Below are 14,614 nucleotides of genomic sequence, written 5' to 3'. Positions count from 1 at the left end.
TTACAGAGAAAGGTTACAAAACTAAACATTTTCTGCAAAATACAGTGTACACTAATCATCTATAACATTCTCAAGTACATACAGACAAATAGTGTCCAAGGCCGAAGCGTAACAAGAAAATAACTAGCAGCACCATGTGTCCAGCTGCATGTCTTGTGATCTAAAGCAATTTACTTTACTGCACTTTACTGCACTTGCTAGGTACCAAATATCCACTAGGTGATGGCACACAATGGGAATCGACCCAAATTAATTAAACCCCTGAGTTAACTTGAAAACTAACATAAATTCCTAAAGGAAGGCAGCACACCTTGAGTATTGTGTGCAGTTTTGGTCGCCTTATCTGAGGAAGGATGTTCTTGCCATGGAGGGAGTGCAGCGAAGGTTCACCAGGCTGATACCTGGGATGGCAGGAATGACGTATGAGGAGAGATTGGGTCGATTGGGCTTATACTCGCTGGAGTTTAGAAGAATGAGAGGGGATCTCATTGAAACTTATAAAATTCTAACAGGACTAGGCAGACTAGATGCAGGAAGGATGTTCCCGATGGCAGGGGAGTCCAGAACCAGGGGTCATGGTCTAAGGATAAGCCATTTAGGACAGAGATGAGGAGGAATTTCTTCACCCAGAGATTGGTGAACCTGTGGAATTCTCTACCACAGAAGGCAGTTGAGGCCAATTCATTAAATATATTCAAGAAGGAGTTAGATATATTTCTTAAGGCTAAAGGGATCAAGGGATATGGGGAGAAGGCAGGGACAGGGTACTGAATATGGATGATCAGCTATGATCTCATTGAATGGCGGAGCAGGCGCGAGGGGCCGAATGGCCTACTCCTGCACCTAGCTTCTATGTTTCTACGAGGCCATTCGGCCCACTGAGTCTGCGCCAGCCTATTTCGAAGAGCAATCCAGTTAGTCCCGCTCCCTCGCTCTTCCCCCATAGCCTTGCAAATGAATTCTCTACAAGTGGGGAAAGAGCAGGGGGGGGGTGGGTCTAATCGGAGAGCTCTTTCAAAGAGCCGGCACAGGCACGATGGGCCGAATGGCCTCCTTTCTGTGGCGTAAGATTCTACGATCAGAGCTCAGGACCGCTTTCCTTACAGATCCGGCTGCTCAGATTAATTGATCTTTTTTCCATTCGTTCCTGGGATGTGGGCGTCGCTGGCAAGCTCAGCATTTATTGCCCATCCCGAACTGCCCTGGAGAAGGTGGTGGTGAGATGCCATTTCAGTTAGGAGCTAACCACAGTGCTGTGGGTCTGGAGTCACTTTTCAGCCAGACCGGGCAAGGGCGGTAGATTTCCTTACCTAAAGGACATTAGGGAACCAGATGGGTTTTTACGACAATCCGATACTTTCACTTACCACTGTGCTACCGCACCCCGTGGCGGGATCCCCTCACTGATTCTATGTTCCCGGTTTGCAGGTGCGGCGAGACCGGAGATGGAGGGAGCGGGGCAGATGGCGCCACCGGGAGTGGCGGTGAGGACCCCGGGGGCGAGCGGCAGTGGCAAGCCCCTGACCTGCCCGACCTGCAGCGACCACTTCATGTGGTCGTAGACCCTGCAGCAGCACCGCCGCATCCACACGGGCCAGCGGGCACAGCCCGAGATGAGCTTCACCCGCTCGCCAGCCCTGGGCTCCTTCCATCTGTGCAATAACGGCAAGCGCTTCCTGCACTACGATGTCTGTGGGAAGGGCTTCACGGTGGTGGCCCTGCTGGCCCGGCACCAGGAGACGCACACCAGGGCGGTGCCCCTCGCCTGCAGCCGCTGCGGCCAGACCTTCGCCCTCGCCGCCAAACACCGCAGCCACCAGCGGTGGCACTGCCACACCCGCTTGCACCGCTGCAGCACCTGCCACGCCCGCTTTGCCGACCAGGACCAGCTGGAGATGCACCGCCGGCGCCACGCCCTGCAGTTCTCCTTTGTGTGCACGCTCTGCGGCCAGGGCTTCAGCCGCAGCCACTACCTGGACCGCCACGCGCGGCTGCACGAGGACGGGCCGCCGGCGGTGGCGCCTTCGCCGGACAGGACGGGACCGGCGTCCGCCGGCGGGGCCACCGCCTCCTCATCCTCCTTCATCTGTCACCTCTGCGGCGACAGCTTTACCCGGTGGTACAGCCTCCAGCAGCATCGGTGCGCACAGCCTGAGCCCGCGGTCCAGGCGGAGTGGGAGGAGGACGAGCAGCAACAACCGGCCTGTGGCACCGACAAATAACCAGGCGCGCCTCTGGCTGGTTCGCCAACGTGGCAGGAGGACGTGGGAAACGGAGCAAAAAAAACCCCCAAACAAGACTGAGGTGAACCCGGACAATCAGCCAGCGGCTGTTTCGCGGGATTCATGTTTTATCGCCACTTCTGACCAGCGAGAGATGGAACCAGACTCTTCGGGACCGTGAAGCCAAAACCAGAACCAGCTGGGCTCCTCCTGACTTTTGGGGGTGAGGGGCGGATGGCTTCTGCTTTAAATATGCAAGAGCTGGGAGTCAAATCGAGCCCCAGACTGAGGGGATGAGGAGCTTTACTCTGTTTCTAACCTGTGCTGTACCTGCCCTTGGAGTGTTTGATGGGACAGTGTAGAGGGAGCTTTACTCTGTATCTAACCTGGGCTGTACCTGCCCTGGGAGTGTTTGATGGGAGAGTGCAGAGGGAGCTTTACTCTATATCGAAACCATGCTGTACCTGCCCTGGGAGTGTTTGATCAGACAGTGTAGAGGGAGCTTTACTCTGTGAGCAGGGTGAGCTCTATACCCTGCCCTGTGAGCAGTGTGAGCTCTATACCCTGCCCTGTGAGCAGGGTGAGCTCTATACCCTGCCCTGTGAGCAGTGTGAGCTCTATACCCTGCCCTGTGAGCAGTGTGAGCTCTATACCCTGCCCTGTGAGCAGTGCGAGCTCTATACCCTGCCCTGTGAGCAGTGTGAGCTCTATACCCTGCCCTGTGAGCAGTGTGAGCTGTATACCCTGCCCTGTGAGCAGTGTGGGCTCTATACCCTGCCCTGTGAGCAGTGTGAGCTCTATACCCTGCCCTGTGTGCAGTGTGAGCTGTATACCCTGCCCTGTGAGCAACGTGAGCTCTATACCCTGCTCTGTGAGCAGGGTGAGCTCTATACCCTGCCCTGTGAGCAGTGTGTGAGCTGTATACTCTGCCCTGTGAGCAGCGTGAGCTCTATACCCTGCCCTGTGAGCAGTGTGAGATCTATACTCTGCCCTATCAGACTCCGCCCAGCAATGGCGGCGCTCTCTCCCAGCCTGCCCCGCGTGGGTGAAAGCGCCCTGGGCCGGGCGCGGGTGGCAGTGCGCATGCTCGGGGCATGGAGGAGCGGAGAGCGAGAGAGCGGGAGAGAGAGGAGCCGCCACACCGCCCGGGGCCGCCCCGCACCACAGCACCGCCCGGGGCCGCAGGTAGGCAGCTCCCGGGGCCGAGCGAGCGAGGGGGGAGTGGGCGGGCTGGCGGGGGGAGCGGGCCGGGGCGCCGCCGCCGCTTTGAAAGTTTAATCCGCAGATCCGGTCGGAAGCCTGAGGCCTAACCCGGCGCTTGGTGGCCCGGATGGGTGGGAGTGGGCGTGGCCAACCGCCTGCAACAACAACTGACTATACAGCACCAACAACTGACGGTCAGGGGGCAACAGCACCTACAACAACAACTGATAATACAACACCAACAACTGACGGTCAGGGGGCAGCAGCGCCTACAACAACAACTGACCGTCAGGGGGGCTACAACACCAACTGATTGTACAGCAGCAACAACTGATGGTCAGGGGCAACAACACCAACTGAGTATACAGCACCAACAACTGACGGTCGGGGGCAACAACACCTACAACAACAACTGATTATACAACACCAACAACTGACGGTCAGGAGCAACAACACCTACAACAACAGCTGACGGTCAGGTGCAACAACACCTACAACAACAGCTGATTATACAACACCAACAACTGATGGTCAGGGCCACCGCCTGCAACAACTGATCATACAATACCAACAACTGATGGTCAGGTGGCAACAACACCTACAACAACTGACGGTCAGGGGCAACACCGCCTGCAAGAACAACTGACCATACAACACCAACAACTGATGGTCAGGGGCCACACTACCTACAACAACAGCTGACCATACACCAACAACTCATGGCCAGGGCCACCACTTACAACAGCAACTGATGGTCAGGGTTGACTGCTTACAACAACAACTAATCATACACCAACAACTGAGGATCGGGTAACCATCTACAACAACAGCTGTATAGTGTGAGGTGTGTGTGTGCTGTGAGCTGTATAGTGTGAGCTGTATATGCTGTGAGCTGCATATCCTGTGAGCTGTATATTGTGAGGAGTATATGCTTTGTGCTGTATACTGTGCACCGTCTTTCCTGTGCAGTGGCATTTGGTCTCCTCATCGAAATCATTGATGTAGATTGTGAACAGCTGAGGCCCCAACACCGATCCTTGTGGCACCCCACTAGTTACAGCCAGCCTCTGAGCCAGAGATGACAGCTGGTTTATTAAAATGACTCGCTGCCTTGCTGTGCACGGGTCCTGGTTGTTTCTCTTCCCCTGTTTCTCGTTTCCCATCCTTAGTGCAGTTGATGTAGTCTACATGGACTTCAGTAAAGCTTTTGACAAAGTCCCACATGGGAGACAGGTCAAGAAGGTAAGAGCCCATAGGATCCAGGGCAATTTGGCACCTTGGATCCAAAATTGGCTTAGTGGCAGGAGGCAGAGGGTGATGGTTGAAGGTTGTTTTTTTGACTGAAAGCCTGTGTCCAGTGGTGTATCGCAGGGATCGGTGCTGGGTCCTTTGCTGTTTGTAGTGTACATTAATGATTTAGATATGAATGTAGGAGGTATGATCAGTAAGTTCGCAGATGACATGAAAATTGGTGGAGTGTAAATAGCGAGGAGGGAAGCCTCAGGCTACAGGACGATATAGACGGGATGGTCAGATGGGCAGAACAGTGGCAAATGGAATTTAACCCTGAAAAGTGTGAGGTGATGCATTTTGGGAGGACAAACAAGGCAAGGGTATACACAATGAATGGTAGGATCCTCTCTCTTGCCCCCCTCTCCCTCCCCAAGGTGGCATGTGGGAGGCCAGCCAGGAGTGCGTTGGAATAGTCAAGTCTGGAGGTAACAAAGGCATGGATGAGGGTTTCAGCAGCGGATGAGCTGAGGCAGGGGCGGAGACGGGCGATGTTACGGAGGTGGAAGTAGGCGGTCTTTGTTATGCTGCGGATATGTGGTCGGAAGCTCATTTCAGGGTCAAATATGACACCAAGGTTGCGAACAATGTGGTTCAGCCTCAAACAGATGTTAGGGAGAGGGATGGAGTCTGTGGCTAGGGAACGGCGTTCATGGCGGGGACCGAAAACAATGGCTTCGGTCTTCCCAATATTTAGTTGCAGGCAATTTCTGCTCATCCAGAACTGGATGTTGGACAAGTAGTCTGACAATTTAGAGACCGTGGGGGGGGTCGAGAGAAGTGGTAGTGAGGTAGAGCTGGGTGTCGTCAGCGTACATGTGGAAACTGACGCTGTGTTTTCGGATGATGTCACCAAGGGGCAGCATGTAGATGAGAAATAGGAGGGGCCAAGGATAGATCCTTGGGCGGACACCAGAGGTAACGATGCGGGAGTGGGAAGAGAAGCCGTTGCAGGTGATTCTCTGGCTATGATTCGATAAATAAGAATGGAACCAGGCGAGTGCAGTGGAAACACACTCTCACTCTCTTTCTCTCTCTTTCTACCCTATTGAACCCTTTCATAATCTGAAAGACCTCGATCAGGTCACCCCTGAGCCTCCTCTTTTCCAGAGAAAAGAGCCCCAGCCTGTTCATCCTTTGAACATAAGAACATAAGAAATAAGAGCAGGAGTCAACCACTTGGCCCTCGAGCCTGCTCCGCAATTCAACAAGATCATGGCTGATCTTCTACCTCATCTTCACCTTCCCGCACTATCCCCATATCCCTTAATTCCCCAAATTTTTCGACCTCTGTCTTGAATATACTCAACGACTGAGCACACAAAGATTCACAACCCTCTGAGTGAAGAAATTCCTCCTCATCTCAGTCCTAAATGGCCGACCCCTTATTCTGAGACTGTGACCCCTGGTTCTAGACTCCCCAGTCAGGGGAAACATCCTCCCTGCATCTACCCTGTCAAGCCCTGTAAGAATTTTCTATGTTTGAATGAGATCGCCTCTCATTCTTCTAAACTCGAAAATATAGGTCTAGTCTACTCAATCTCTCCTCATAGGACAGTCCCCCATCCCAGGAACCAGTTTGGTGAACCTTCGTTGCACTCCCTCTAAGGCCAGTATGTCTTTCCTTAGGTAAGGAGACCAGAACTGTACACAATACTCCAGGTGTGGCCTCACCAATGCCCTGAATAATTGTAGTAAGACTTCTTTACTCTTATACTCTAATCGCTTTGCAACAAAGCTAACATACCATTTGCTTTCCAAAATGCTTGCTGTACCTGCATGTTAACCTTCAGTTCAAGGACATCCAGGCCCCTCTGAGTGCAAACTTTTCCCAGTCTCTCACCATTCAAAAAATATTCTGCTTTTTTTGTTTTTCCAACAAAGTGGGTAACCTCACACTTCCCCACATTGTATTCCATTTGCCATGTTCTTGCCCACTCAATCAATCTGTCTTTCTCTCTCTCTGCAGCCTCGTTGTGTCCTCCTCACAGCTTACTTTCCCACCTAACTTTGTATCATCAGGAAACTTGGACACGTTACACTCAGTCCCTTCATCTAAGTCATCATTGCTATAAATTGCTGTGCGGTGTAAGGCCGGCAGTTCTGGTGTGTGTTGGACCTGGAGTTGCTGTGGCCCCCTCAGGCGGCCTTCAGTGGCTGTTGGGGAGGGACTGATGGAGAGAAAGCGGGATCCGGGGGCGGCAGCAATGGCGCCCCGACCTACCCAGAGGGCCCCACGCACCTGAAAGCGATATATCTTGGCATCGGGGGCGCGCACTGCGCGTGCGAAATGGAGGGACCGCGGAAACGGGGGCGGGGGGGATGGGTGGAGGTTTCACCAGCGGATATCCAGCGGGCCAGGAGCAGGCCAGAAGTGTGGGCGCAGGGCTGGAGGAGAGTTTGAGGTGAGGTCACAGCAACAACAAGTACAACACCTGATGGTCAGGGGTGGGGGGGCAACCAAACCACACACGACAACAGCAACTGACTGTTGGGGCAACAACAACCGATTGTGGGGGGCAACAACAACAACAACATCTGGTGGTCAGGGGCAACTAAACCACACAACAACAACAACTGGTGGTCAGGGAGCAACCACACCACAACAACTGATGGTCAGGGGGCAGAAACAACTGATGGTCAGGGGGTAACAACAACTGATTGTGAGGGGCAACAACAACTGATTGTGGGGCAACAACAACAACTGGTGGTCAAGGAGCAAGCACACAACAACTGATTGTCAGGTGGCAACAACAACTGACTTGGGGCAACAACAACTGATTGTGGAGGCAACAACAACAACAACATCTGATGGTCAGGAGCAGCTAAACCACACTCCACAACAACTGATGGTCAGGGTTCACAGCATTCAATGTCAGATTTATTGAGCATGCAATAATTAAACACACATTTAAAAGCAGCACTTCCGACAGAACCTCGCGGATTTCAGCTGGTGATCTCTAAAGTATTACCAAGTATTTACGGCACAGAAAGAGGCCATTCGGCCCCAACAGGTCTGTGCCGGTGTTTACGCTCCCTAACCCGGCCACGCTCCCTAACCTGCCAGCTCCCTGGTCTTTCTCAGGCAGGTTCCTTACCTTCTAATGTCATGTCCTTGTACGTGAGTCACTAAAAGTGAATGTGCAGGTGCAGCAAGCCATTAGGAAGGCAAATGGTATGCTGGCCTTCATTACAAGAGGATTTGAGTACAGGAGTAAAGAAGTCTTACTCCAATTATATAGAGCCCTGGTGAGACCACACCTGGAGCACTGTGTACAATTTCGATCTCCTTACCTAAAGAAGGATATACTTGCCATAGAGGGAGTGCAACGAAGGTTCACGAGATTGATTCCTGGGATGGCGGGACTGTCGTATGAGAAGAGATTGAGTAAACTAGGCCTGTATTCTCTTGAATTCAGAAGAATGAGAGGGGATCTCATTGAAGCATACAAAAATATTACAGGGCTTGATAGGGTGGATGCTGGGAGAATGTTTCCCTTGGCTGGGGAGTCTAGAACCAGGGGCCTCAGGATAAAGGGTAGGCCATTCAGGACTGAGATGAGAAGACATTTCTTCACACAGAGGGTGGTAAATCTTTGGAATTCTCTACCCCAGAGGGCTGTGGAAGCTCAGTCATTGGGTATATTCAAAACAGAAGTCAATAGACTTCTGACTAGTAAGGGCATCAAGGGATATGGCGATAGGGCCGGTGAATGGAGTTGAGGCAGAAGATCAGCCATGATCTCATTGAATGGCGAAGCAGGCTCGAGGGGCCGAATGGCCGACTCCTGCTCCTATTATGTTCTAATGGATGAATGGAGCGAGATTTTCTCAGCCTGTATGTATTCGCAATTGTTCCCTTCTGCGGAACCTGTTAGCACCTAATTAACACTCTCTGAAATGTCTTCTAATTTACCTATTGCCCAAGCTGACCCTTGCCCCAGGTCAGTTTTCAATGCGACAGGTCAGTGGTCACAGGATCAGGAGGAATCTTCAAAAGGCATTTGGACATGTATGGAATCCTAAGATGGTACAGTACCTGGGTGGGCGTGTGTGCTGTGAGGAGGATGCCGAGAAACTACAGGATGATTTGGACAGGTTGGGTGATTGGGCAGATGCAGTGTAATGTGGATAAATGTAAGGTTATCCACTTTGGTGGCAAAAACAGGAAGGCAGATTATTATCTGAACGGCAATAGATTGGGAGAAGGGGAAGTGCAACGAGACCTGGGTGTCCTTGTGCACCAGTCGCTGAAGGTAAGCATGCAGGTGCAGCAGGCGGTTAAGAAGGCAAATGGTATGTTGGCCTTTGTAGCGAGAGGGTTCGAGTACAGGAACAAGGGTGTCTTGCTGCAGCTGTACAGGGCCTTGGTGAGACCGCACCTTGAGTATTGTGTGCAGTTTTGGTCGCCTTATCTGAGGAAGGATGTTCTTGCCATGGAGGGAGTGCAGCGAAGATTCACCAGACTGATACCTGGGCTGGCAGGAATGACGTATGAGGAGAGATTGGGTCGATTGGGCTTATACTCACTGGAGTTTAGAAGAATGAGAGGGGATCTCATTGAAACTTATAAAATTCTAACAGGACTAGACAGACTAGATGCAAGAAGGATGTTCGCGATGGCGGGGGAGTCCAGAACCAGGGGTCACAGTCTAAAGATAAGGGGTAAGCCATTTAGGACAGAAATGAGGAGGAATTTCTTCACCCAGAGAGTGGTGAACCTGTGGAATTCTCTACCACAGAAGGCAGTTGAGGCCAATTCATTAAATATATTCAAGAAGGAGTTGGATATATTTCTTAAGGCTAAAGGGATCAAGGGATATGGGGAGAAGGCAGGGACAGGGTACTGAATATGGATGAGCAGCTATGATCTCATTGAATGGTGGAGCAGGCTCGAGGGGCTGAATGGCCTACTCCTGCTCCTATCTTCGATGTTTCTATGAGGCCATTCGGCCCACCGAGTCTGCGCCAGCCTATTTCGAAGAGCAATCCAGTTAGTCCCGCTCCCCCGCTCTTCCCCCATAGCCTTGCAAATGAATTCTCTACAAAGAGCTGGCACAGGCACGACGGGCCGAATGGCCTCCTTTCTGTGGAGTTAGATTCTACGATCAGAGCTGAGGACCTCTTTCCTTACAGATCCGGCTGCTCAGATTAATGGGTTTTTTTTCCATTTGTTCCTGGGATGTGGGCGTCGCCGGCAAGCTCAGCATTTATTGCCCATCCCGAACTGCCCTGGAGATGGTGATGGTGAGATTCCATTTCAGAGGGCAGTTAGGCGCCAACCACAGTGTTGTGGGTCTGGAGTCACTTATCGGCCAGACCGGGCGAGGGCGGTAGACTTCCTTCCCTGAAGGACATTAGGGAACCAGATGGGTTTTTACGACAATCCGATACTTTCACTTACCACTGTGCTACCGTACCCCGTGGCGGGATCCCCTCACTGATTCTATTTTCCCGGTTTGCAGGTGCGGCGAGACCGGAGATGGAGGGAGCGGGGCAGACGGAGCCACCGGGAGCGGCGGTGAGGACCCCGGGGGCGAGCGGCAGCGGCAAGCTCCTGACCTGCCCGACCTGCGGCGACCACTTCACACGGTCGCAGAGCCTGCAGCAGCACCGCCGCGTCCACACGGGCCAGCGGGCACTGCCCAAGATGAGCTACACCCGCTCGCCGGCCCTGGGCTCCTTCCATCTGTGCAACAACGGCGAGCGCTTCCTGCGCTGCGACGTCTGTGGGAAGGGCTTCACGGAGGCGGCCCTGCTGGCCCGGCACCAGGAGACGCACACCGGGGCGGCGCCCCTCGCCTGCAGCCGCTGCAGCCAGACCTTCGCCCTCGCCGCCAACCACCGCAGGCACCAGCAGTGGCACTGCCACGCCGGCTCGTACCGCTGCGGCACCTGCCACGCCCACTTTGCCCACCATGACCAGCTGATGACGCACCGCCGGCGCCACATGTGGCTGCACGACGCCGGGGCGCCGGCGGTGGCGCCTTTGCCGGATGGGACGGGACCGGCCACCGCCTCCTCCTCCATCTTCATCTGTCACCTCTGCGGCGACAGCTTTACCCGGTGGTTCAACCTCCAGCGGCATTGGTGCACGCCGCCCGAGCCCGCGGTCCAGGCGGAGCGGGAGGAGGGCGAGCAGCAACAACCGGCCTGTCGCCCCGACAAATAACCAGGCGCACCTCCGGCTGGTTCGCCAACGTGGCAGGAAGACATGGGAAACGGAGCAAAAAAAAACCCCAAACAAGACTGAGCTGAACCCGGACAATCAGCCAGCGGCTGTTTAGCGGGATTCATGTTTTATCGCCACTTCTGACCAGCGAGAGACGGGAGCAGACTCTTCGGGACCGTGAAGCCAAAACCAGAACCAGCTGGGCTCCTCCTGACTTTTGGGGGTGTGGGGGGGGTGGCTTCTGCTTTAAATATGCAAGAGCTGGGAGTTAAATCGAGCCCCAGTCTGAGGGGATGAGGAGCTTTACTCTGTATCTAACCCCGTGCTGTACCTGCCCTGGGAGTGTTTGATGGGACAGTGTAGAGGGAGCTTTACTTTGTTTCTAACCCGTGAAGTACCTGCCCTGGGAGTGTTTGATGGGACAGTGTAGAGGGAGCTTTACTTTGTATCTAACCCGTGCTGTACCTGCCCTGGGAGTGCTTGATGGGACAGTGTAGAGGGAGCTTTACTCTGTATCTAACCCGTGCTGTACCTGCCCTGGGAGTGTTTGGTGGGACAGTGTAGAGCGAGCTTTACTCTGTATCTAACCCCGTGCTGTACCTGCCCTGGGAGTGTTTGATGGGACAGTGTAGAGGGAGCTTTACTCTGTATCTAACCCGTGCTGTACCTGCCCTGGGAGTGTTTGATGGGACAGTGTAGAGGCAGCTTTACTCTGTATCTAACACGTGCTTTACCTGCCCTGGGAGTGTTTGATGGGACAGTGTTATGCTCCCAGTTATGACATCACTGGCCTTGAATTTAAAATCGCGCAAAAAATCGCTGAAAATAAATGAAATTGTGCCCTTTTTTTCTTCATTTCTCTGGTCATTTTCTCCCAATGAGCAGTGTCTGGAGTGATTGGTAACTGGAGAAATACTTGAAGGGGAAATTTGCAGGGCTGTGGGGAAAGAGCAGGGGGGAGTGGGACTAATTGGAGAGCTCGTCCAAAGAGCCGGCACAGGCACGATGGGCCGAATGGCCTCCTTCTGTGCTGTGAGATTCTATGGTTCCATCCCTGGCTTGTGCTGAGTGAGCTGATCTGACACTGGGAGAAGGGGAAGTGCAACGAGACCTGGGTGTCCTTGTGCACCAGTCGCTGAAGGTAAGCATGCAGGTGCAGCAGGCGGTTAAGAAGGCAAATGGCATGTTGGCCTTCGTAGCGAGAGGATTCGAGTACAGGAGCAAGGATGTCTTGCTGCAGTTGTACAGGGCCTTGGTGAGACCACACCTTGTTTTCTGCCCTTGCAGCGCGTTCCTATGCAGAGCTAGACAGGTAGCTAACAACTTGATATCTTCCCATAAAAATCACAAGGCTTGACTTTTCCTGTAAACTTTACTGAAAGATTCTTATTGTGAAACTGAAATACAATGCAGAAATGGAAGCACACATTAGTACATAAGCACATAACTGATATGCATATACAAATTCAGGTAAGCCTGAGCAACACGGTACATTTGGCATGTAACTTACCAAAACACATGAAAACACAGCTTACTGTGAATATACATTTAGCAAACTGAAAAGCATTCTCTCACATTCACTTTTAATTAGGCCTGTACATAGTGCATCAAAATACAGCTACAAGCTAACAAGTTAGATACAGAGAGCGAGCAATTCACGGCTAGCTGTGTAGGTTTGCTTACAGAGAAAGGTTACAAAACTAAATATTTTCTGCAAAATACAGTGTACACTAATCATCTATAACATTCTCAAGTACTTACAGACAAATAGTGTCCAAGGCCGAAGCGTAACAAGAAAATAACTAGCAGCACCATGTGTCCAGCTGCATGTCTCGTGATCTACAGCAATTTACTTTACAGCACTTTACTGCGCTTTACTGCACTTGCTAGGTACCAAATATCCACTAGGTGGCGGCACACAATGGGAATCGACCCAAATTAATTAAACCCCTGAGTTAACTTGAAAACTAACATAAATTCCTAAAGGAAGGCAGCACACTCCCCGCTTTGTATAATTCCATTGTACCACTACAGATACAAAATAAAACCTAAAGAAAACGTCCATTGGCTGCAAACATACTCAGAATCCTTTCTCTAGGTTTCTTCAGAAAGGAGAACTACGATCTCTGAGACTGGCCTCAGAAACACTTTGACAGTCCCCTCCTTGACAATCTTCACCTCCACCTTGCGGACCCTCTTGTCTCTGCTCGGCAGAGTTTTGAGACCCAGTCCCACTGGCCATTCATTTCTGTGTGCTTGGCTGTCTTTCAGCAAGACAACATCTCCCACTTTGACATTTGGCTTGTCTTCTGTCCATTTCCTACGGCTCTGTAGGGTGGACAAATACTCTCCATCTCTTCCAAAAAGTGTCTGCAAGACACTGGACTTGCTTCCACTGCTTCCCGTGCAGCTCAGCCATAACGAATCCAACCTGGTATTTCCCGTCGGTGTCAGCTGCTCTCAAGCAGGCCACAGCTCCGATTGCTACTGTGGAAGCATCTGAGAAGATGCACAGCTCTCTTCTCTGTGTTGAAGACAGCGAGACTGGGATGTAGCACCTCTCTATGTGCAGGTCTTCGAGAGCCTTCAAGGACTCCTTCCATAGGTTCCATTTTGCTTCTTTTTCTGGGAGGAGTGGAGCATCCCACTCACTGATCAGATGAGTGTTCCCGTACTAATGCTTTTCCTTGCATTGTTATGGGAGCTACGAACCCCAAAGGGTCGTACAAACTGTTGACTGTGGACAGGACACCTCTCTGTGTGAATGGCCTTTCTTCACGGGACGCCAGGAATGTGAAGCTGTCTGTTTCCAGGTTCCAGGAGAGCCCCAGGCTCCGTTGAAGGGGGAGAGGATCCACTCCAAGGTGCAAATCCTTCAGATCCTTAGCACGGGAGACGGGACCAGACTCTTCGGGACCGTGAAGCCAAAACCAGAACCAGCTGGGCTCCTCCTGACTTTTGGGGGTGGGGGAGGGGGTAGCTTCTGCTTTAAATATGCAACAGCTGGGAGTCAAATCGAGCCCCAGACTGAGGGGATGAGGAGCTTTACTCTGTTTCTAACCCATGCTGTACCTGCCCTGGGAGTGTTGATGGGACAGTGTAGAGGGAGCTTTACTCTGTATCTAACCCGTGCTGTACCTGCCCTGGGAGTGTTTGATGGGACAGTGTAGAGGGAGCTTTACTCTATATCTAACCCCGTGCTGTACCTGCCCTGGGAGTGTTTGATGGGACAGTGTAGAGGAAGTTTTACTCTGTATCTAACCCCGTGCTGTACCTGCCCTGGGAGTGTTTGATGGGACAGTGTAGAGGGAGCTTTACTCTGTATCTAACCCCGTGCTGTACCTGCCCTGGGAGTGTTTGATGGGACAGTGTCGAGGGAGCTTTACTCTGTATCTAACCCGTGCTGTACCTGCCCTGGGAGTGTTTGATGGGAGCAGTGTGAGCTCTATACCCAGCCCTGTGAGCAGTGTGAGCTCTATACCCTGCCATGTGAGCAGAGTGAGCTCTATACCGTGCTCTGTGAGCAGTGTGAGCTCTATACCCTGCCCTGTGAGCAGTGCGAGCTCTATACCCGGCCCTGTGAGCAGTGTGAGCTCTATACCCTGCCCTGTGAGCAGGGTGAGCTCTATACTCTGCCCTGTGAGCAGTGCGAGCTCTATACCCTGCCCTGTGAGCAGGGTGAGCTCTGTACCCTGCCCTGTGAGCAGTGTGGGCTCTATACCGTGCC

The 14,614-nt window shown here is 52.5% G+C and overlaps 1 protein-coding gene and 1 pseudogene across 2 annotated transcripts; both read left to right on the top strand.

Moving 5' to 3' along the window:
- The first annotated feature begins 1,201 nt into the window (after positions 1–1,201).
- Positions 1,202–2,688, top strand: LOC147084802 (uncharacterized; annotated as a pseudogene).
- A 607-nt stretch (positions 2,689–3,295) lies between these two features.
- LOC147084801 (uncharacterized) lies at positions 3,296–11,734 on the top strand. 2 transcript variants are annotated; one of them, XM_085979514.1, is made up of 2 exons: positions 3,296–3,407; positions 10,181–11,734. In XM_085979514.1, exons 1-2 carry the CDS (start codon positions 3,317–3,319, stop codon positions 10,885–10,887), a joined length of 798 nt encoding a protein of 265 aa, XP_085835640.1. In that variant the 5' UTR covers positions 3,296–3,316; the 3' UTR covers positions 10,888–11,734. The 2 variants fall into 2 exon arrangements, with proteins under 2 accessions (XP_085835640.1, XP_085835641.1); XM_085979515.1 differs by lacking the exon at positions 3,296–3,407 and adding an exon at positions 3,454–4,269.
- Positions 11,735–14,614: the final 2,880 nt, after the last annotated feature.

The sequence above is a fragment of the Somniosus microcephalus genome, unplaced genomic scaffold (assembly GCF_052327205.1).
Source record: "Somniosus microcephalus isolate GS21.2 unplaced genomic scaffold, FLI_Smic_1.0 unresolved_chr9, whole genome shotgun sequence".
NCBI classification, from domain to species: Eukaryota; Metazoa; Chordata; class Chondrichthyes; order Squaliformes; family Somniosidae; genus Somniosus; species Somniosus microcephalus.
This window is presented reverse-complemented; position numbering and strand designations above follow the sequence as displayed.

What these genes read in the sequence shown, in the direction of transcription:
- LOC147084801 (XM_085979514.1), top strand. Translation starts at nt 3,317, where the DNA reads ATGGAGGAGCGGAGAGCGAGAGAGCGGGAGAGAGAGGAGCCGCCACAC. An exon ending in AGCACCGCCCGGGGCCGCAG is followed by an intron (nt 3,408 to 10,180) that starts GTAGGCAGCTCC and finishes CCCGGTTTGCAG; the next exon opens with GTGCGGCGAGACCGGAGATG.